Below are 20,886 nucleotides of genomic sequence, written 5' to 3'. Positions count from 1 at the left end.
TAGTTATAGAATACGTATAGCAAGTTTAAATAAAAACATGAATTGCCATATTTGTAAATCTACATATGCAAATTCAAATCCAACAATTTGTTTGATTGCAAATATGTCTTCTTAATCAAAATATAATTTTCTAATAATATTTTGTAGAGTGACACTCTAAACTAAAAGCCTCAATACTAACTTCCACCACTAAATGCATTCCTTTGAAAACTGCAATTGTTTTAGCTAGTCAAATCGACAAAATATTATTAACTTCTTTAGCCAAATAGTAAGGATATGTCCAGTTCTATGCCTAACAATCATCTCAAACTCTAATTACATTATCTATCATTATGGGCAATAAAAAGGGATAGGAGTACAAAGTTATATAGAACCAGTTTAAGTAAAAAGATTCTGAAATCTAATTTTGCACTTCTTTTATTTCCAAGCTATCATTTGCTAAAATTAAAACCATGAAAATAAACTACCTATTATGGATACAAGCTAGTCATTCAAAATGTTGAATGAAGAGATATAAAATATTATCTTCACATTCTAAATTGCTAGCCCCAACAATTATTTTACCCGTCATCCACCTTATCCAGTTTATAAGCACTTTTCACAATTAATAAACTTTATATAAATTAAAATATAATTACCTATCCATAAATTAAGAGATTCTAGTTAATTTTTAATTTAATAGGCATCATTTTTTTCTTCCTGATCATCGTTTACCTTGGATTTTCATTTATTAGATTTTTTTCTCCTCTACTGTAGTACTATCACCCTATTATCAAATAACATTTTTAATAAATAAAAAATTAGAATTAGAATGAATCTGCATAATGGTGTTATTTATTTTATGAGGAAAAAGTAGTTACAATTCTTTCATTGTTAGCCTAAAAATTCTTCATGTAATCACCACCCGTCTTGTTGTCAGCCTTTTTCCAAAAATAAAAAGATCAAAAAGTAGTTTCAGAATAAATAAAATATAAAAAAATATAAAAAATGTTTCTTTAGATTTAGGGAAAAATATTCACAGCATCACATACCTCTTTTGGGCAGAAAAGAAAGTCAGATGAAGAAGAAATAGGTGAGAAAAGCAATAAGCAAAGGTTGCTGATCAAGACGCAAAAAATGACAAAAAAAATATCAAATAGTATATACCAAAAAGAGGCATTAAAAGTAGAAGATCATGAATCATAATTATTGGACTATGGAAGAAAGGAAATATCAAACCCATTCTTGATCTCCGATAATGAAATCATTCATTTAGTTAATTATGGACAAAAATGAAAGAAAATGCATCAACTAATCCAATAGAGAAAAAATAGAATAAATGATTAATTAGGATGATAGAGGAAAAAGACGGAGTACAAAGTGGAAACTAAATAACAAACCTGCAGTGTACATGAGGATTTGTTTAATTATCTTTAATCAAAAAGGAGAAAGGAAATAAAGTGAACAAAAGAAAAAACAAAGCAAAATGAAGAAAAGAAAAGGAATGGGCCACGTGTCAAAATGAGAGGGATCTACTTGGCAATCATTGGAGTTGCTATAATAACTCCACTTTCTTCTTATATAATAGGTAGATTCATAGTTGTTGTATTTTGCATGTTATACAATAGTACATGCATGTTATTTATTTTAGACTGAAAAAATGTTCATAAATACCAGCGGCATACATCCATCATTCTACAAAAAAATACTCTCTTCGTTCCATTTTGATAGTTTTAACTCTTTTTTTTCACACAATTTAAGAAAAAGTAGTTAATTTTGTTGGAATAATAAATTTAGATTACTATTTTTCTAAAATACCCTTACATTAAATAGAGTACAATTTTATATTAATTATTCATGAAAATTTGAATTGATGGTTTATGAGAACTTGAATTGATGATCAAGAAAGAATCAATCCTCATTTTACATTGTTTCGCATTTTGGCTTGAAACAATAACAAAGCTGGTTTTTCATAAATCAATGTATTTTGAAAAATCTAAATGTATTAATCGGAATTGGTTAACAATCTATATTAAATAAGATAATTTATACTAATAACAACATAAATTGAATAAGAATATTTTAGAGAAATTAAAAGATAATTATATTTTTCAATTGGAAAGGGAACTACAATTTGGGACGGACGAAAAAGAAAAACGGAACTATGAAAAACGGGACGAAAAAGGAAAACGGAACTTGGGACGGAGGGAGCAGTACTCTGTAAAAGAAAATCATGGGTTGTACGCTAGAACAGAATATACACGACACCGTTTGCCTCATTGTTCGTCTGCTCTTCATTGGCGAAGAAGCCACAGTACTAGCTAATGATACACGACTGGGTGTATTGCGGTTCCCCCCGGGGGCCTAGTGGACTTTGCAAAGGGCCCTTCATAGGACCCAAAAGAAAAAGAAAAAGAAAAAAGAAAAATGATGTGATGAGATTCAATCCCCGAGTCGTTTGAGGTCAAATTGATGAGGGATTCCTGATTCCTCTCCTCGATAAATACCCATTAATCTGGGTAAAACTTTCAACCAATTGTCCACGTACCGATCCAAGAAAAGCCGCTCAGAAATGCTTATGAAAGAACCAAAGCTAATATTCTCCTCAACCAAACTGTTGGCGATCAGAGCTTTAATGACTCGACACCTGGGCATGATCCGCTTCTCCAAGCTGTACCGGAGGACGGTGGGCCACCGGACAACAGCGTCGGGCTGCCATTTCATCTGGTTGACAAGGAAATCCATGGTCCTCATGATTTTCTGCTCGGAGCAGTCCATACACAGCGGTTGTGACCGGAAGACTAACAAAATCTCATCGTCGGAAACACCCCACCTCCGGTAAACATCCATCACATGCTCAATGTCTTGCTTTTTAGCAAACCGAGACAGCGCTTTGACTGCTTGAACGAAGTGGCCGACGGATGGATCGAACCCCATCTGGATTGCTTCGTCCACACATCTTCGGAAGGTGTTGAAGCTGAGATGGACCACGCTGGGATAGTGGACCAACAAGAGCGAGATAGCGGGGTGAGGCACCCCGAGACCCTTGAGCACCTCTATCTTAGGTCCAAGTACTTTCCGTTCGTCACCGTGGAAAATTTTCCAGTAGTTCTTCAACATTGTAACAATGTGCTGGTCCGTCAAGTTCAAACTCTTGAAGAAATTGTAGCAAGGAACGAGCCTTCCCTGGAGGCTGATTTCGAGTATGGCAGGGTTAAGAGAGATAATCTTGGGAAGATCAGCAGCGGAGACGCCTATGGAACGCAGGAACTCGAATTTCGGCAAGAGGATTTCCTGAGGATTGAGAGTTAGCGCCCGGGGACGCAAGGTTTGAAGTTTGGAGATTTGGGCGTCACTGAAGCCGTAACTTCTGAGGAGGGAATCCACCAGCACTGCCTTTTCTAATTTCTTCTTCTGCTGGATTTGCTTAACGCCAACAATTTCAATTTCTGGCTGGGATGCAACAGAGGCAAAAGGTCTCACATGAAGGCGCGTGGGGAAGGTGTTGCGCAGCCCCCCAGTTGTATCAGGCCTAGGGCACAGGAAAGATAACGACATACTAACTGTAAAATTCCCTAGTTGTTGTTGGTGACTGAGCCGAAACAGACTACTCAAACGACGTCGGCCGAGCAGCTGAGCTGCTAGGCTTTCGAGCCACTGACAGACGTGACGGCGGGCGGATATCTCAATTATCAGAGGAGCGCTGTGACCGACATGGCATCTGAAAGAAATCGAAAATGGACATTGTGGAAAGACGGTAGCGGTGGACTGAAGCACTAGGGCTTGGAATGGAATGCCAGCTAGACTTCGAAGGATGGGCCATGCCCCCGTGGAAATTGACCTTCAATCCACTGCTAGCTCTTGTTATTTATTTAGTAGACTTATTAGTTTTGTTTCAACTTTCGTTCCGCATCTCTCAGTCTTTCAGCAGCCACGATTGTCTTGTTGCACTTTCGGTCTCAGGCTCCTGGAATGGATGACGTGTTTGGGCTGGGTCATGAATTATGGATATTGGGCCACAAATTGAGTCCCACCTTTCCTCATATCCAAGTCCAAAGGCCTTCGGCATTTTTTTACTAACCCTAACTCCCGTGAGAACCCCAAAAGTCGGTATCTCTTGAGGTCTCACAGGGAACTAATAAACCAACCCCTAACCCCCCAGAACCCACCTTTCCTCATTGTTTTCATTACCTTTCCTTTCCAAGACATACGGTCCTCAGCTACTTTGCTAAATGCTTAAATTACATCATCTCTTTCTTTCTCTAATCTCCACCTACCGGCCGCCGCCGCCGCCACCATTTCCCTTCCCACCCACAAAGGCCTGCTACCTCTCCCACCACCACCCTAAAATTAAAAGAAAAGGTACAAAATGTAAATGACAAATTGAAAGATTCAGTTCCAAAGGGACATTTTAACACATCAACAAGTTTCATTCATTCATGCAACACCAATACACACTAATACTACTAAATACCACTGCTTTTTCCACATTTATTTATGCGTACAACATCTTCCTTGCATTCTCTCTATTTACATTACATAATTTACATTACCCTTTTTTTTATTTATTTAAAAGCAGCAAGTAGTAAGTACCACTTCATCACCTCTCCCCATCAGAGGTTAAACATAACCTTAATAGCAGTGCCACCGTGAGCGCTGGTTTCAAAGGCTTCTTTGACCTCTTGCTCCGAGAAGCCAAACCTGTGGGTTATCAAGGGCTTCACGTCAATCTTGCCGCTGCTTATAAACTCAAGACACAAGGGCCACGTGTTCGTGTACCGAAATATTCCAATAATGTCGACCTCCCTGGGAACCAAAATTTTGGTTAATTAACAGTCTAGTAAATAATTAATGAATGAAAAGAGTCCGAAGACAAGTTTACCTCGCAGCAGCAGGGGATAGAGGAAGAGTCATCTCCTTGTGACCCAAACCAACGAGACCGACTTTGCCGCCTGCACGGGTGGCACCAAGGGCTGTAGACATGGTTTTATTGAACCCTGCACAATCGAGACTCACATCAATCTCAGCCCCCATAGCCTTCCGAATCTGCTCCACTTCCACCGACACATCCTGCATGTTGGTAGAAACTTTGACAGTTTCATCCGCACCAAGCTGTTTGGCAACCGACAAACGGTAGTCATCAACATCCACTATCACAACCCTCGAGGCCCCAAAAGCACGGGCGGCAAGCATTGCAACAAGCCCTATGGGACCAGCTCCCATCACCAAGACACGCGTCCCGGGACCAACTCCGGCGCGGCGGCAAGCATAAACGCCAACGCTCAAGGGCTCGCACATGGCTCCTTCCTCCAAGCTCACGTTATCAGGTAATTTGAAGCACAAATTTGCGGGATGCACGACCTGTTGTAGGAGAAAACAAACTTTCAATATCGCCTTTTACGGCTGCAGCAGACAACCAAGAATCAATCTTGTCAAATTAATACATCCAAAGGCATCACCAGCGTTTATCAAAATGGCAATCAGACGAGCTAAGAAGAGGCCTTGTTCCTGAAAATTTATTTTTTGCCCCTCGTATGATCTCAGTCAAAACCAGCACCAATTCCACAAATTCAATGCACAAGCTATAAATTGTGATTGTACATGCCCCTAAATCAAACAACAACAAATGATGTCCAAAGTTAAGAAGCAAGATCGAACAAATACAAACCTGATTCGCAAGAGAACCATGAACAGGCGGAGTAGCAAAAAACTTCATCTCTGGGCACATATTATATCGGCCTCCTCTGCAATGATCACATCGCCAACAACTGATTCCAGGCTCCAGTGCCACGCGATCACCAGGCACAAGAGTCTTAACTTCACCACCAATTTCTTCAATGACCCCAGCACACTCGTGCCCAATAACCATCGGCTCTTTAACAACAAAATGAGCTAGCTGCAAAGTCTGATAATTCTACACGAGTCACACGCTGATAACAAAAGAGTTCCTAAAAGTAAGAACAAACAATAGAGTAAAGAATTTTATATATATTGATAGTGTATTAGTTCTCACCGTTGAGTCCATGACACACGTGCAAAAAAGTTGAATTTTAAAATTCAAATTTTACATAGTTATCATTCATTCAATTCAATGCTGATTGTGTATACGCTTTCTTTCAGTGTAGGAAAGATTCTTCCAAAATGAACGATGACAAGAACATTTTAGTCTTGTTTCTTTCGAACCGTAAAGCAGCAAATTACTGCCCCATCAGTTGGTCTTATTTCTTGGTTTCGTTTTGTCTTTCAGCGGCGAATGGCTGATTGATCAGTGAAATGACATACAAGATCAAGCAGTTAGAGAACATAGACCTCCATCATCCTATATCATATAGAAAGGTCTGCAGGCAAGACCGTGCTGATTCATACCCACCAAGAAGAAAGCTAAAGAGAAAGCTTCACCTTGAGAAAATGAACATCGCTTCCACAGATACCAACAGCTTTCATCCGGACTCTAACATCATGGGGTCCTTGGAAAATCAGACATAATTAATACAGGAATCGACAGATAACAGAGAGTTTCAGCAATAGCAGAATGGAGCTGAGCTGATGTATTCAGGAGTAAAGAATCTTGAAATGAAAAAATAAGTAGTAGATAAAGCGGAAGTAAAATGAATAATAGGGATTGGATTGGATTTGATAATACCAAGAGGAGGGAGCTTGAAAGGCTGAATCCTGAGGGTGTTAAGACCCACAAGCCAAGCTGCCATATTCTCTTCCCCACCATCTTGGTTCTCTGGAGCACTCATACCACCCTTGCCCATTTCCTTCTGCTCTCTCCTCTCCTCTGGTCTTCCAAAGCCGAATGAATACAGGGGAGCGAGCAGAGTTTATCTGGATCGCTGGTGTATCAATCGAAGGGTATCTGTGATGCAGACGTCCGGTGCGTTAAACAGTGCCGCTACTAGTACAAGATGGCCGAATGGCACCGAGTACAGACGAATTTTGGGCCCCGGAGGAAAAGAAGGATTGAGGAAAAAGGCAATAGGATATGGATTATTTTATCCGGAGGAAATCCGGCTACTTCTTTTCCTCCTCCTTTTGAGCAATTAAATATTGTTCTTTCTCTGTCACCAAATCAACTTTGTAGATATCCTTTTAAATTTTAATACCGTATGTGATGTCTGATGTGGGAGTGGAAGTCTATTTCATGAATTCTTTCTTTTAATCCCTTATCAACATAAGTAGATAACATGCGAAGAGCTATGGTGACCTGGAGGTTTTTCGTCGTCCTCTCACGTGCCGCGCATGTGGATTGAGAGCATTACGTTGTTCGCGCATTGCGCGACGGCTTCCGCTTTGTTCTTGTTTTTCTCCCCTGACAGTAACCCATGTGCCTTCTGCTGCATTGCCTGCCGCATTGATGGACTTGTTTCTCTATCTGGCGGTATCCCATGCCCCTTCTTCCCATTAACTTCTCTCTCTCCTTCTTTTGCACAATGTTGCTCTGTTTCTTATCCTCTAGCCCTGGTACAAGAGCCTGTCAAGATATCCGTTTCTCTTCTTACCACGCAAGGAGCATCGATCGTCGGTCTCTCGCGTTCTCTGGGTTGCAGGGGTCCAACCGTTTGGTTCTCTTCCTCCTCCTCTTTTTTTTTTTTTTTTCTAATTTCTAACCCTAAGAGTATCGTATCTTATCTCCCGCCGCTCTTCCTCCTGCTCTCCCTTCTTTCCCCTTTGCTCTCCCTTGCCCTATCCGTATACCTCCATTACTCCCTTTCCTCCTTCCCTTTACTCTACAACATCATTCCCATTTGCAGAGACGGCGCCGCCCCTCCTCTCCTCTGCCTTTTTTTTTAATAATTTCTGGACCTAATTTCTGCTTAGCCTCCATCATTTTCATTAGCAATAGGTTAATTTCTGCTTTCTTCTGCCAACTCCATTCAGCTACTCCCTTTCCTCCTTCCCTTTACTCTACAGCATCATTCCCATTTGCAGAGACAGCGCCGCCCCTCCTCTCCTCTGCCTTTTCTTTTTTTATTTTATTTTAATTTCTGGACCTAATTTCTGCTTAGTCTCCATGATTTTCATTAGCAATAGGTTAATTTCAGCTTTCTTCTGCCAACTCCATTCAGTTGAACCCGTTTTGTTTTTAAAGCTTGGTGATTTTCATCTTTTCCTTTGATTTTGCTTTTCTCGTTGGCTTGTGAAGGCTACCAAATTTCTCATTTTCTCTTAAATGTGGTCTCAAACAAGCTTTTCCATTTCAAACGTGGGCGGCTCCGCAGAACCCTAATCCACAGTAAGCTCTTAAACCTTCGGCCGCCGCAGCTTTCTTCTTCCTCTTTTTCTTCCCCGTGCTGCGCTGTTTTGGTACATTTGGTTCTTGCAAGGAAACAAATAAAGCACATGTGCCATGAGGTAAGAACCAAGAATATTTCAATTTTTTTTTGAATTAGAGTAAATTGATTTTTTTATTTGATTAATCCTGTCCAGGTTTGAAATGGATAGGGTTTGGCAATGTTTAAGAATCCATGGCCAGGATAGTGCTGAGATTCATGGGTGTTATGTAATCAGTTGAGCCCGTTAGGATTTGTTGCAAGAGATCGTCTTGGAGAGTCAAGTGCTTGTTTATTTTGATGGTATATTGTGGATTGTAGCTTGAGATAATACTGTACAAATAGTTCTTTAATTCAACTATTTCTCGATGCTATGCAGATTCGATGTTCGGATGCTATTCATTGACTTTTCGAAGGGTTTCCTGAGGTACATGTTTTCCGTTTTTGCATTTCCTGGTCGCAATATGGCGACAATGGTGTTGGGCACTTGGTCTAATTTACTGGTTTTTAATAGCTTGGCCTGTTGCATTTGGTGGTTTGATGTTTTTTTTGTTGGTTTCCTCTTCTTTCTCATTTTTTGCATCAAATGAAATGCATATTTCAAATTTTGAGATCTTGGTTTACTCGTTGTGTGAGGAAATAATTAGGTTGAATGATTAGTTGCATTATCAATGAAATAATTTGGAATTGTATGTGGATAAGTATCAGTTGAGTTGAAGGTTAGTAATTATGTGACCAATAATATTTCCAGTTCAATGTTCCACTAATCTACCGCTTTCAGTAGTTTTCTTCCTCAAACTTCCTCTATCTTTTCTCCCATTCCTACCTCTCTCATTCTCCTACTTCTGCTTTCTCTCCTCCCCCTCTCGTTGTATCAAAAGATTTTGCTATGTTTCTATCTGTCTCATTTTCTTCCCCTCTTAGATTTGAGTTCTGTTTTGTTAGATTTGCTTTTGATGATTATAAAGGTTTCCTTCTCTTGTGCCTTTTAGATGGTTACATGAATTTTGATTATTGTTTGTATTGTTGTTATCACATCATTCTGGGATGCTTAGCTTCCCTTTTTTTTTTATCTTTTTATTTTATATTTTTTCTTTTTAGTCCATGATTTTTCTTTTTCCTCTCAAATTTTCAACCAAGCATATATGGCCAAAGAAAGCAAAACTGGAGAAGTTGTTGCTTTAAAGAAGATACGCATGGACAATGAAAAAGAAGGGTTGTTGTTATTCTACCCAATTTCTTATTTTCTTAGCTTATGACATTTTAATTTCCTTAGCGGATAAATGGTTATGCCTGCTCTTTTTAGAACACTCATAATTTTTTCTTGTAGTTTCCTGTAACTGCCATGCATGAAATAAAAATTCTAAGGAAGTTGTAGCATGAAAATGTCATTAAACTGAAAGAGATTGTGGCCTTTCCTGGTACTCATCCTTCTTTTTCAGATCATGAGGTTGATAAGCAAGTGAATCAAGGTAACTAGACGTGCAGAAATTTTCAAGTTTGTGGTTCCTGTTTCTGTAAGAATTCAATGCCCCTGAACTCCCAAATACTGAGATCGAAAATGGTATTTTGTTTTTGAAATGCAGAAGGTAATAGATACAATGGCAGTATTTACATGATTTTTGGGTATATGGACCACAGCTTGACGGGACTTGCTGATTGTCCTGGATTGAGATTTACAATTCAACATATCAATGTATGTGACCTTGGACAAGGAGGATTTACTCATTATAATGAGCATCCATCACTTTTTTTTTGTCAACAAAGCATCCATCACTCAACTTGTTCTAATAATATGTATTTGTTGTGTTATATGAAGTAGCTGCTTACTGGTCTTCACTACTGTCATCTCAATAACGTGCAGATATCAAAGGTTAACTTTTTTATTCTTTTCTAAACATATTATCTAGGATTTTAGGTGTGCATATGATACTATGTTCTGGTTTTTGGTTTGGCAGGCTCCAGTATGCTCATAGATATAAGGGAAACCTGAAGCTAGCAGATTTTGGACTACCATAATCATTCTCCAATAACCACAGACCATGGATGGTGATTTTCCCTTATAGCTGACCCATGTCTTTGATATTATAACTTAATTTTCAATCAAGAAAATTTACTCTTCTATGTATTGAGCAGACCTTCAGAGTTGCTTCTTGGAGCTACGAAATATTATTCGGCAGTAGACATGTGGTTAGTTGGCTGTATTTCTGCTGAACTTTTGCATGAAAAACAAATCTTACCTAGAAAAAATGAGGTTAGGCATATACCTTGAGTTGTTGTACTCTTTTTTCAGCCTTTTTTTTCATTATTTTTTAAGAAAAAATCTGTCTTATCTTAATTTTTGAATTATCTTATCTTATTTATCTATCAAGGAATTTTGAAAGAGTTAAGTAGATGGTTTTTCGTCTTTTTCTTACAATTGCTTTTCATGAAATGAACTTGGATGATTGTCATGATTATTTATTAGATTGGTTCAGTTTGTATGCACTAGAAGAAAGGATATGGAGCATTGTTGGCTTTTAGAGCATCCCAAGTTCATATACTTAATAATCTGCCCATGATGAAAGCTTTTTATTTCATTTAACTTTTTTAGCACATCAAAATCTTGCTAAATGATTACAGACTCTGAATGATTACACTTATTCTTCTTGAATGATTTTGAATGCTTTTGACTGAATAAATAGTGTGTACAGACTAGGAATTCATTGGTTATTTATGCTTATGCATTTTATGATTATGTTTCTGATTTTTTGCTGCAGAATGCTGAACTGAGTGTTCATGTGGCTAAACAGTAAAGGGGAAGGAATCTGCTGTCCTGTGTTAGGCATTCATGTCGTTTGATTATGAGTGCAGTTTCATTGGATGTTTTTTAGTTAATGTGTATTATGTAGTTATAGTTGTTAGAGGACTCAAGCACAGAAATTCTGTAATAGCGTTGTTGCCATTTCAGTTTGTATATACCTTACTCTTTTTATATGTATTTATGGATCATGATGTTATGTACTTTTTTTGTATTCCATGCAGTTAGTGATTTTCTCTGAACATATTTTGTTCTATTTGCTTAGATAGATGTTTCTGCTTGAACATTGGTTGAATAATGGTAAGGGTACAATGTGAAAATGGTATATTAGGAGCTCGGGAAGATGTTCTTTCCTAGCTCATGAAATTGAAACCCACTCAATCGCTGATGAATAGCAGTCACACTATACAAGTGAACATTGATCATATAATTTCTGAAGCATTCTTGATGGGAGAAAAAGACTTTGGGGTTAAGAATCAAGAAATCATATAGAGAAAAAGTTGAAAGTAATGTAAGGCGAGATTATAGAGCTTTCCTAAAATTGATTCTTTATTTGGTTCATTATTTTTGAAATAAGTTCAATTCTTGGACCTCCTTTTTTTTGCACATTGCTTTTTCATTTTTTTTGTGTTCGTCCTAGATTAGATTAATAGTTTAAATATACTTTCAACAGTAATTAATTTATAATCAGTTCCACAATTTAGATCTTAATTTTCTTTTTATGACGTTTGTATAACCTATAAAAGTGTTGGGTATATCATAATTGTTAACGTGTCTAAAAGAAAATGCCTTCTTATATACAAAACAATTAATGTCATTTTTATATACAAAAACAAGTAATGTCATTTTTAATGTGAAGTGCCTTATTGAATTTCACTTTGTGTATTTCAAGCTTCTCTGGCCTCCAAAGACGAAAATTCGTTGAGAAGATTTTGAGTGCCCTGCCCAGTTTCTTTTTTTTTTTTTTTTGAAGTTTAAGGAAGGGATATTTGAAGTTTAACGACCGTTATACAACTTTCAAAATAAACAAATTCATTCTAATTTTTTGTTTATAATTTTATAAAACAAATCGCGGTCACTTTCACAAAAGTCATATTTTTCCATAAAAGACCAACTCTTTATGACTTTCCTCCATTATAAGAACAAAGTACCCATTTTTCCATAAACAAAGTTATTTATTGGATAAAATAAAAATAAATTCGTTTTTCAATAAAAACACCAGTTCTTTATGACTTTCCTCCATTATAAGAACAGAGTACCCATTTTTTCATAAACAAATTTATTTATCGGATAAAATAAAAATAAATTCATTCTCTAATAAAATACCAGCTCTTTATGACTTTAGAATGAATCATTACAATCTCGCTGTCTCTATCACCATCAACTTTTGACTCCCTACTTCTTCCATCCCACCCAACACCAGAACGAAAAAGATTTCACAAAAGATCTAATCTTGCATGAAATGATCAACTATAAAGCTTTATTAATATGCCAACCTTTTTTTAAAATTAAGAAACAAAATGTATCAATAAGAGACAAACAAATACAAAATATCATTTTGTTATTTTAATTAAGATACATATTTAATATACGTAGACAGAGCAAAACTATAATGAAACGAACAAATTTATCTCTCATTTGTATATAATTATTTAGAACTTGGCATAAACAAGTGATTGCAACCCAATAATTTAGGAAAAATTATTGAATTTCACTTTGTGTATTTCAAGCTTCTCTGGCCTCCAAAGACAAAAATTCGCTGACAAAAAAAGACTTGCAGAATACCTATACTAAAAAATATACTTTTCTACATAAATTATTATTTTGATTAGTTCAAAACTGGGCAGGCATTTTATATTTCTATCGCGCGAAGCGCGTTCATGCCTCCTAGTATTACGACAACCCACACTCAAACTCACTGTCCAATGTAGGAGTATATACCTGCTCAGAATTGATTGAATTTTCTTTTTTTTTTTCCTTTAATCCCTTAAGTCGTGTGTGTGTGTGTATATATATATATTTATTTTACCTCATACACACAGTTAACTTACCGTCCAATGTCTAGCTAACAGAATTGATGCCTATCATCTGGGCTTTATTTCGGGAATGGGCTATTATTTGCGGGAGCAAATTAATCCTCATCTACAACCTAAACTTCGGCCCAGAATTCCACTAAACTAATTGTTGCGCCCAGACTCCAGAATGTACAAACAGTGCAAGAATAGGAAAACTTGGGCCCAGAATTCAACCACACACAAATAAAGTATTCATTGCATCCAGAATTCACAAACGGCTGCACAATAAAAAAGAGGAGGAAAACTTGGCTGCACAATATCCCGGGGAAGTTGCAACTTACAACTTACAACGGCTGCCGCTAATGGAAGACTCGACTCTCGAGTAACAGCTAGCCATGAGGAATCATGAGCCAATTGGTCGAAGAAGTGCTATGCTAGATGGTAAGCATATGATACGCTAAGGTGCAAGAATGGAATTAAACCTGTCGCTGTTGTCCCAAACAGAGTAGGAATGCCGCCATGATCGTCCAAAAAGGAATCTGATAATAGTGAAGAAAAGGTGACAATCAACCAAGATTTGAAGCTATAATCACCTCGGAGGATCAGATAAAATGCCAGGAATCAGAGCAGTGCACGGTAGAACATCACAAGATGGCAAGAATGCACAGCTTTCTTGGTCAAGCCCTCCAAAGGCCAGGACATGAACAACCGAACTCCTTGGCTTGACCCTCTACTCCCAATCGTCATGCAAAACCAGGGGGATTCTTGCAGTCTTCTCACATTTTGAAATCTAGGAACTCCATGTAAAGTAACGATCGGAGCTTCCGAGAAGACTCAAGATCAACAAGCTCCCACACGGATTCCGTGTACTAAATTAGAAGCAGAGGCAGGTTGTTCCCCCGGTTTAAGTCCGATGCTCAAGTTAGCAAGAGTGTACGAAATTAGATGCAAGGGCGGGGCTGCTCCCCGATTTTACTCCAATGCTCAAGTTAGCACGAGTGGATAGTTTTGGGGTAAATTACCGAATAGGAGAGCAAAGAAGCTGTTACTTTCTAAGGTTAAAAAAGCGGAGAATTTATAGGGTGATCGAACCAACTTAAATTTTTATTATTTTTATTTGTCATATTTTTTTACAATTTTTAAAATATAAAATATTTCAAAATTTTGCATCCAAAATAGCGATCAATATGTTGAGACCAATCCGGAACAATCAGCGACCTTAACCTTAACCTTGACTTTAACTTTGAACCATGGCCCCAACAGAGCGATCTAACCCAATCTACCAGAAATTTTGAGACGTCAAGAGGGATGTAGTCAATGCTCCGCACATGAAAGACACTAATAAATTGCATATACCAACTTGATACAAATACTCAAAACAGGGTAAAAGATACAAAACAAGAACTCAGTGGTTCTAGAGTGAGTGAAAATAACCAAAAATCTCAGACAAAACCCAAATATTTTCCAGTTAATATCCTACTACCATTCTTTACATAAAGGACAGGACTACTGCGAGAGCAGAGACTCGAGAGATTTGGGGTCGCTAACTGGAGGACTGCATGTGAAGTTCTGGCATACCAGAGCAACAACCTTGTCGGAAGAGAAATTGTTTTTAGCCATCAGAGCAATATTCGAATTGGTATCCTCCCAAAATCCAATCTCTTCTTCATCGGTTGGGTCTATGTGAATTACCTGTTCCAATTGGAACGGGGGAGATTATATTTACGAAGGGAAGAAAAACACAAATGAAAAAGGAGCAAACTGGGGATTACAAATTCACTCCAACTTTTACAAACATCAAGATTCAGCAATTATCTCCGCTTGTCAATTTAGAAATTACTTACTGTTTCATTGGGACTATATGAAGCATGAGCAGCAGCCAACATGCTATCAAACTCTCCAGAAGCCTTGTTTGCAACCACTACAACTTGCTTCCTGGAAGGAACAGAGACCATATCTGCTGCACAGCACAGTAGAGGCACAGCAACCGCTGCATCTTTCAGTCTCTTCTCAAAGACCGCCTGTACCAGCACATACATTTGTTCCCATAAACACACACATAATGGGTGAACGAGAGGAACATATGAATGAAGCCAGTCATCTACAAAGCACTTAAACAATGAAAGTAATCTAAACATTTTCAGGGGAGCAAATACAAACCAGAAGCCGTTCGGCATTTCGCCTGTAGTTGTCAGACCTACTCCCAGAAACTATGGAAGCCAATCTTATGAGATTAATTGCTGAAACAGAATTCCCTGAAGGTTCCGCCCCATCATGATCTTCTTTAACCCGCAAAAGAATTGAAGGATCTTCCCCTGGAGTGTTGAAGTAACCTCCACCATCTTTATCAAGAAAAACCTCATCCTAGAAGTTGTTAAAAACATGGAGTTGAATAACAGCCATCACTGAAAAGTAGAAAGGACACAAGCAGTCTACTTAATACCTGGGTATCTTGAAGTTCCATTGCCCAGACCAGCCAAAAGATTGAGCCTCCAAATTCATAAAGATCCAACAAGCCTGATATGAGAAAGGCATAATCATCTAAAAACCCAGGGGCTTTAGCTGGACCATTCCTGAAGCTATGCTGCAGCCTTCGCTTGTGCGGGTCATAAAGATGTTTCCTAATGAAAGATGCTGCCTTTTCTGCAACTTCGATGTATTCTTTAGGCTTCATGAAACAAAAAAGACGAAAGATGCACTTAAATAAGAGTCTACCTTCAAAAAGCAACTTAAAATTTCCTAAATGATAAATACGAACATGGAATCCCTAAAATCAGCAGGGTGGGCCATGAAGGTAGCCCTCTTTTAGTTTATTTCTATCGCTTAAATCCTATTGTCGCTTAAGTTAATTTAGGTGCTTATTTGAAAATATGAAAAAATCAGAAGAACAGCGTCTGTGAGTTTGAGACTCACAAGCGTCTGTCATGCTACTGCTATTCTTTCCCATAAAATGAGTCTACCTACAAAAAGCTACTTAAAATCACACCCCCTCACTCAAACACACACCCCGCCCCTCCCAAAAAAAAAAAAAAAAAAAAAAGAAAGCACCATGTTAGCAAGCCTACGAGAAGAGGGAAAAAATGCTATGAGAAATCATTTAACATATTGTATCTTTACCTTCCCTATGACAACAGAGTACCATTGTTTTACTTATCCATCTTGTTACTCAGGAAAATAAAAGTGCATTACAAAAAAGCTAGCTGAGTTAATTTAGCCTAATATCTTAAAACTTAACCATAAATAGCAACTCATCATCTAGCAAAATATTTTCCAGCATCAAATTGCAGAAACTGCCATTCTAAAACCAAATTGCACAAGGTTGAAACGACAAGGAAGATGGGAGATAAAAAATTAAAAAAGGCAATACACACGATACAAATGTCAGCCGACAACAAAGATTATCGAACTCCACCAAAGCGAAGCCAAAAAGATCAAACCCAAGATTAACGAGATTAAGCATTTTTATTTACTAGTTTGCTAATTATCTTAAGATGTTATAACTTCGTTAATGGTTCAAATATGATATGTGAAAATTCTTACATCGGTTCCCACAACAGGAAAGTGAAACCTCCCTCCTTGAGACTCGCACTTCAGAATTTTGGATGCTCGGGCAAAAGATGAAATTGCAAGCCCATTCCAGGAAACAATTACCTATAAAAATTTCAGAGGCAACCATCCTTCATGGATAAAGAACAAAATTCAAGGACTTGAGACACCTCGCAAAACAGTTGATAATACCTTATCATCCAGATGTGGCCGAGGGCGTTTTGATCGCACATCAAAGAGCTTCTGACGACAAGTACCTAGTATATCAAGGTACTTCTCCACAGGCATACCATATTTTGAGGCCATGGCAGATGTACTGTTTCTCTCTATTAACACATTTTTACCATTAAATTCATTGTGAGGATCACTCATCCTTGACAAGTCACAATTGCCTGAAGGTTTTATGTAGTAATGATCCTTGAAAACAGTTGCGTGCTCACCCACTACTTTGTCAACCTTTTAAGGAAGAAAGGAAGTTAGCAAGGATATTGGACTAGGAGCTGGATTGTGAAAACTACAAAAGCATGGCCTGCTTACATCTTGTCAAAAGAAGAAAGGAGAAACATTCATACACTAACAAGACCCTTTTTCATACTCAGGGTGAAATATATGAAGAAAAATTCTAACATCCGTTGGCAATAACTTCCCAGATAAAACTAGTTAGATCTGCAGGACAAAGTTAAACTTAAGTAGCACATCACTGACATTGTTATATGGTGAAACAAGTTTTCCTCAAATAATTGATGAATACATTAGAATTATATACCTCTTCACTGGTCCAGATGTAGAAAGCACCCTCCTTTTTCCTTGAAGCACCCTCGAATTCCGCACTGTCTGCATCCTCTGCTGAAAAGATCTCACCATTAGGACCAGTCATGTCACTCCTCAAGTAATCAAGGATATCTCGGCAAACACTTGAATAGAACATATCTTTTGTAATGGAAAAGACGTTCAGGAAAGCATTGGCAAGCTGCCCTTGGTCATACAACATTTTCTCAAAATGTGGAACTGCATGGAGGAAATAACATATCAACAAAACTTGGTCCATTTTCTAATGCTCAAGATCAACATGTATAACCGAGGAGGTGGGACTAACCATGCCAACATTCATCCACACTGTATCTATGAAAACCTCCTCCAATATGGTCATGGATGCCTCCCTTTGCCATGCACTGCAAAGTGAAGACTGACATTTCTAGAGCTTTCTTTGCTTCATTTGGTTTTTGAGACTCCATCAACTTTTTTGAGTAATAAAGCATTAATTGAATCTCAACAGGCCTGGGAAATTTTGGAGCAGAACCAAAACCTCCATACTTTGAATCGTAACTCTCAGCTAACTGTTGAACATTAAGAAAAGGAGAATTAGCAACATAAACCTGATGATGTTCGTCATCAACAGAACATACAGGCTTCAGGGAGCTAAGCATGAGGACACCAAAGAAAATGCGGAGTACAAAAAGTCTGACACAAATGTTCCACATAACATGATTACACTGCAACTAAGTGAAGTGAGAAATCGATGAATCCAGTACAAAATTTTTCTCAAGAAGTCCAAGGTATTTAACAAAAAAATGTATACCAATGCTGTGATATACCCTTGTAATTACCCATATAGACAGTTCGAATATCATAAGGGGTAACTTCGATCTTAAATCTGAGAAGAAATGCCGCCCTAACTTTTCATTGTGTAAAAATCTGAACCAATGAGCCGCACATGAACCCATTAATACAATGCACAATACAAGCAATTTCTCCGCTCCAAAAAGTACCTGTTCAGCACATAGGTTCAATGCCGTCTGAGGAAGCCCATCTGGTAGTTTATTTGACCCTGCAGTGGCTGTCAATGCTTCAGCAAGTTGTTCCATTGCAAATGCTCCACTGCTGACAAGCATGTCCTTTTTCTTGTCCCAAGCTTCTTTAACCTTTCTGAAACAATTATGATCAAGTAACAGAAATACAAGGTTAAGCAACTTTGTTTTATCTTACTACACCTTTTACCAGACATTCCTCAACACCCCATTCAACCTAACGTACATAAATCAGAACCAAAACTAATATTGTTTCTTATTTCCCCAGAAGCGGTGGGTCCATGGGAGAAGAATTTTGGGGGAAGTGGGAAGAGAATGATACCCTGATTCTACAAGGAGAGACAAAGACAGATAACAATGTTTGACCACTGAGCTGTGTTTGATTTACCTATGGTGGTCAAGGCATTCTGAAAGCAAAGTTTTTTAGCAGGGGAGTAGAGAACTGGGTGCTTAATCCCTCTGCAAATACCAAACTAAAAATAATTGAGACACCAGAATTATCCTCTGGTACTGTTCTCACCTTAGTATGGTTTTGAATCCTGGTCTTCCATATTTATCTTCAGGAGGGAAGTAAGTCCCACCCATCAAAGGCTTCAGATCAGGAGAAAGAAAGACAGACAGCGGCCAACCACCACCCCCGTGTAAAGCCTGGACGTATGTCATGTATACCTGAAAACACAACTGCATGTTTTTACTATCTAAAAAGGAATCACCATCAACAGAGAAGCAAGTAAAGGGGAGAGAAAGCAGAGTATTTTCGGCCAGGATTAAGGCCCTCAAATAAGAAATCAGTAAAACTCAAGCTAAGATTTCCCCAGAGAAAAGAGATTTTGCATGCTATAAGTCAAAATTAAGGACAAGTACGATTTTTCAAATTGCAGCTGCAAAATGAAATGATAAATCATCTGATTCAGTTTCTCGAAGTGAATATGACCAATCCATCGAAGAAAAATATATTTGTACCACAATTAGCTCATCATTTTAGGTAGTGTTTGAGCTGTTAGCTTCATCCCTGCGAGGTTAAAATGACAGCTTATCCACAACCTTTCCCTGAACATACTCTGACGTTATCCAAAATCATTAGATAACCACTGGCAAATAAGACCGTGATGAATAGGATAGTCCAACCAGACTAACTAAAGTCATACCCAAAATAAATTGAAACAACAATATCGTGTCATTCTCATGCAATTCTTACCTTGTCAACATCTGGACGCTCTTCCCGATCAACCTGCCAAAAAAGTAATCATCATGTTTTAAGCTGCAGTGGAGATATGGAAGGCTTACAGACATGGTGTTACAAATAAATATATTCCTCACTGATACAGGCACGAGTAACTAAAATTACATTCTTACCTTTATACTGACAAACCAATCATTCAGCAGTTCTGCAACCCCCTCGTCCTCAAAGGATTCAACCTCCATCACATGACACCTAGTCAATCAAAATTCGTCATCAAATCTTACCCATCCATGAGTAATAAAGGAAGTCCAAGACTTGCAGGATTCCACCCAACAGGCTTACCAGTGGCAAGTGCTGTACCCGACTTCAAGCATAAAAGCAACCCCAATAGTCCACGAGAAAACACCAGAAATAAAATGCAATGATCATTATTCGGGCGCTCAAGGTAAAAACAGCACGAATTTTGGAGAGAAAAAGGATTTTTTTTTTTTTTGGGGGGCAGGGGGTGGGTGTGGGGAGAAGTGCAAAGAAAATGGAAATAACTTGATAAGAAGATGGGCACGTCCCTCTTTCGAGCTTCAGCAAATGCCTCTTCACCCCATGGATACCAATCAACCTTCATATATAGTAATTAGAGTAAGAAATAATAACATATAATTAAACCCTTTTCTTTTTCTTTTTTCCCCCCCTCAGAAGAGCCCAGAAGTTGGAAAAGAAGTATTACTTACGAGTTTTTTAAACCCGTACCATAAAGGAGAAAAATGAGCTAAATTAGGTAAAAGTTAATTTAGAGAACATGATAAAAGGGCAAAATATGTATTCAGTGATTGACAAGAATACCGGGTTATGGGCGTGTTGAAGAAGGTAAGGGCTGTGTTCAGCAGCAAGACGATTGGCGTGTCTGTGGGATTGCTGCTGCGACGTCGACGTTGTCTGGGAGGACTGCTCTGCCATAGCCAAAATTCTGAAAGAGTGTAAGCGACGAGGATGAGATGGGATTGGTAAAGGCAGAGAAGGGGAAGAAAATTTGGGATTAAGGGTCCTATATGTGTGGGAGAGTAGTTTGGCTGATTTGATAGAACTACTAGAAGTAGAACGAGTGTTGTGGGAGAGAAAATGGGAAGCAGAGGAGGAAAGCTGCTTTTTGAGCATAAAATTGGAAATGGAAGCGGTGATAGAAAACGGGGTGCTGATGGCGATGATGATTCTAGTATTCATACGAGCCCGGAGCGTTGGACACAGAGAAGCTTGGAAAGGATGAGAAGTTGCCATATGTATA

The 20,886-nt window shown here is 38.2% G+C and overlaps 3 protein-coding genes and 1 long non-coding RNA gene across 15 annotated transcripts; 1 reads left to right on the top strand and 3 right to left on the bottom strand.

Annotated features, from left to right (window-relative positions):
* Positions 1 to 2,059: 2,059 nt before the first annotated feature.
* Positions 2,060 to 4,305, bottom strand: LOC113717618 (transcription termination factor MTERF8, chloroplastic-like). The gene has a single exon (XM_027242387.2). The coding sequence runs from the start codon at positions 3,535 to 3,537 to the stop codon at positions 2,422 to 2,424; it is 1,116 nt and encodes a 371-aa protein (XP_027098188.1). The 5' UTR covers positions 3,538 to 4,305; the 3' UTR covers positions 2,060 to 2,421.
* Positions 4,306 to 4,388: 83 nt separating this feature from the next.
* Positions 4,389 to 7,032, bottom strand: LOC113717625 (sorbitol dehydrogenase). Its single transcript, XM_027242397.2, has 5 exons — positions 6,623 to 7,032; positions 6,379 to 6,446; positions 5,648 to 5,884; positions 4,862 to 5,340; positions 4,389 to 4,785 (listed from the first exon to the last, which is right to left on the bottom strand). Exons 1-5 carry the CDS (start codon positions 6,738 to 6,740, stop codon positions 4,593 to 4,595), a joined length of 1,095 nt encoding a protein of 364 aa, XP_027098198.1. The 5' UTR covers positions 6,741 to 7,032; the 3' UTR covers positions 4,389 to 4,592.
* Positions 7,033 to 7,190: 158 nt separating this feature from the next.
* LOC140014361 (uncharacterized) lies at positions 7,191 to 11,258 on the top strand. 11 transcript variants are annotated; one of them, XR_011821131.1, is made up of 7 exons: positions 7,297 to 8,337; positions 8,413 to 8,558; positions 8,635 to 9,951; positions 10,075 to 10,128; positions 10,214 to 10,304; positions 10,392 to 10,445; positions 11,015 to 11,258. It is a non-coding gene; the product is annotated as an uncharacterized lncRNA (long non-coding RNA). The 11 variants fall into 11 exon arrangements; XR_011821134.1 differs by having other exon boundaries at positions 7,191 to 8,337; positions 8,635 to 10,304; positions 10,392 to 10,509; XR_011821124.1 differs by having other exon boundaries at positions 7,296 to 8,337; positions 8,635 to 10,304.
* A 3,137-nt stretch (positions 11,259 to 14,395) lies between these two features.
* Positions 14,396 to 20,886, bottom strand: LOC113717605 (uncharacterized). Of its 2 annotated transcripts, XM_027242364.2 has the most exons (15): positions 20,448 to 20,882; positions 20,151 to 20,223; positions 19,950 to 19,971; positions 19,781 to 19,859; positions 19,623 to 19,655; positions 18,945 to 19,093; positions 18,386 to 18,542; positions 17,713 to 17,953; positions 17,383 to 17,624; positions 16,809 to 17,072; positions 16,611 to 16,721; positions 15,514 to 15,738; positions 15,231 to 15,434; positions 14,915 to 15,091; positions 14,396 to 14,762 (listed from the first exon to the last, which is right to left on the bottom strand). In XM_027242364.2, the coding sequence occupies exons 1-15, from the start codon at positions 20,877 to 20,879 to the stop codon at positions 14,577 to 14,579; spliced, it is 2,595 nt and encodes an 864-aa protein (XP_027098165.1). In that variant the 5' UTR covers positions 20,880 to 20,882; the 3' UTR covers positions 14,396 to 14,576. The 2 variants fall into 2 exon arrangements, with proteins under 2 accessions (XP_027098165.1, XP_071921223.1); XM_072065122.1 differs by lacking the exons at positions 14,396 to 14,762; positions 14,915 to 15,091 and having other exon boundaries at positions 15,247 to 15,412; positions 20,448 to 20,886.

Source organism: Coffea arabica, chromosome 1e, assembly GCF_036785885.1.
Source record: "Coffea arabica cultivar ET-39 chromosome 1e, Coffea Arabica ET-39 HiFi, whole genome shotgun sequence".
NCBI lineage: Eukaryota > Viridiplantae > Streptophyta > Magnoliopsida > Gentianales > Rubiaceae > Coffea > Coffea arabica.
The sequence above is the reverse complement of the archived record's forward strand: the minus strand, read 5'-3'. Positions and strand labels throughout refer to the sequence as shown.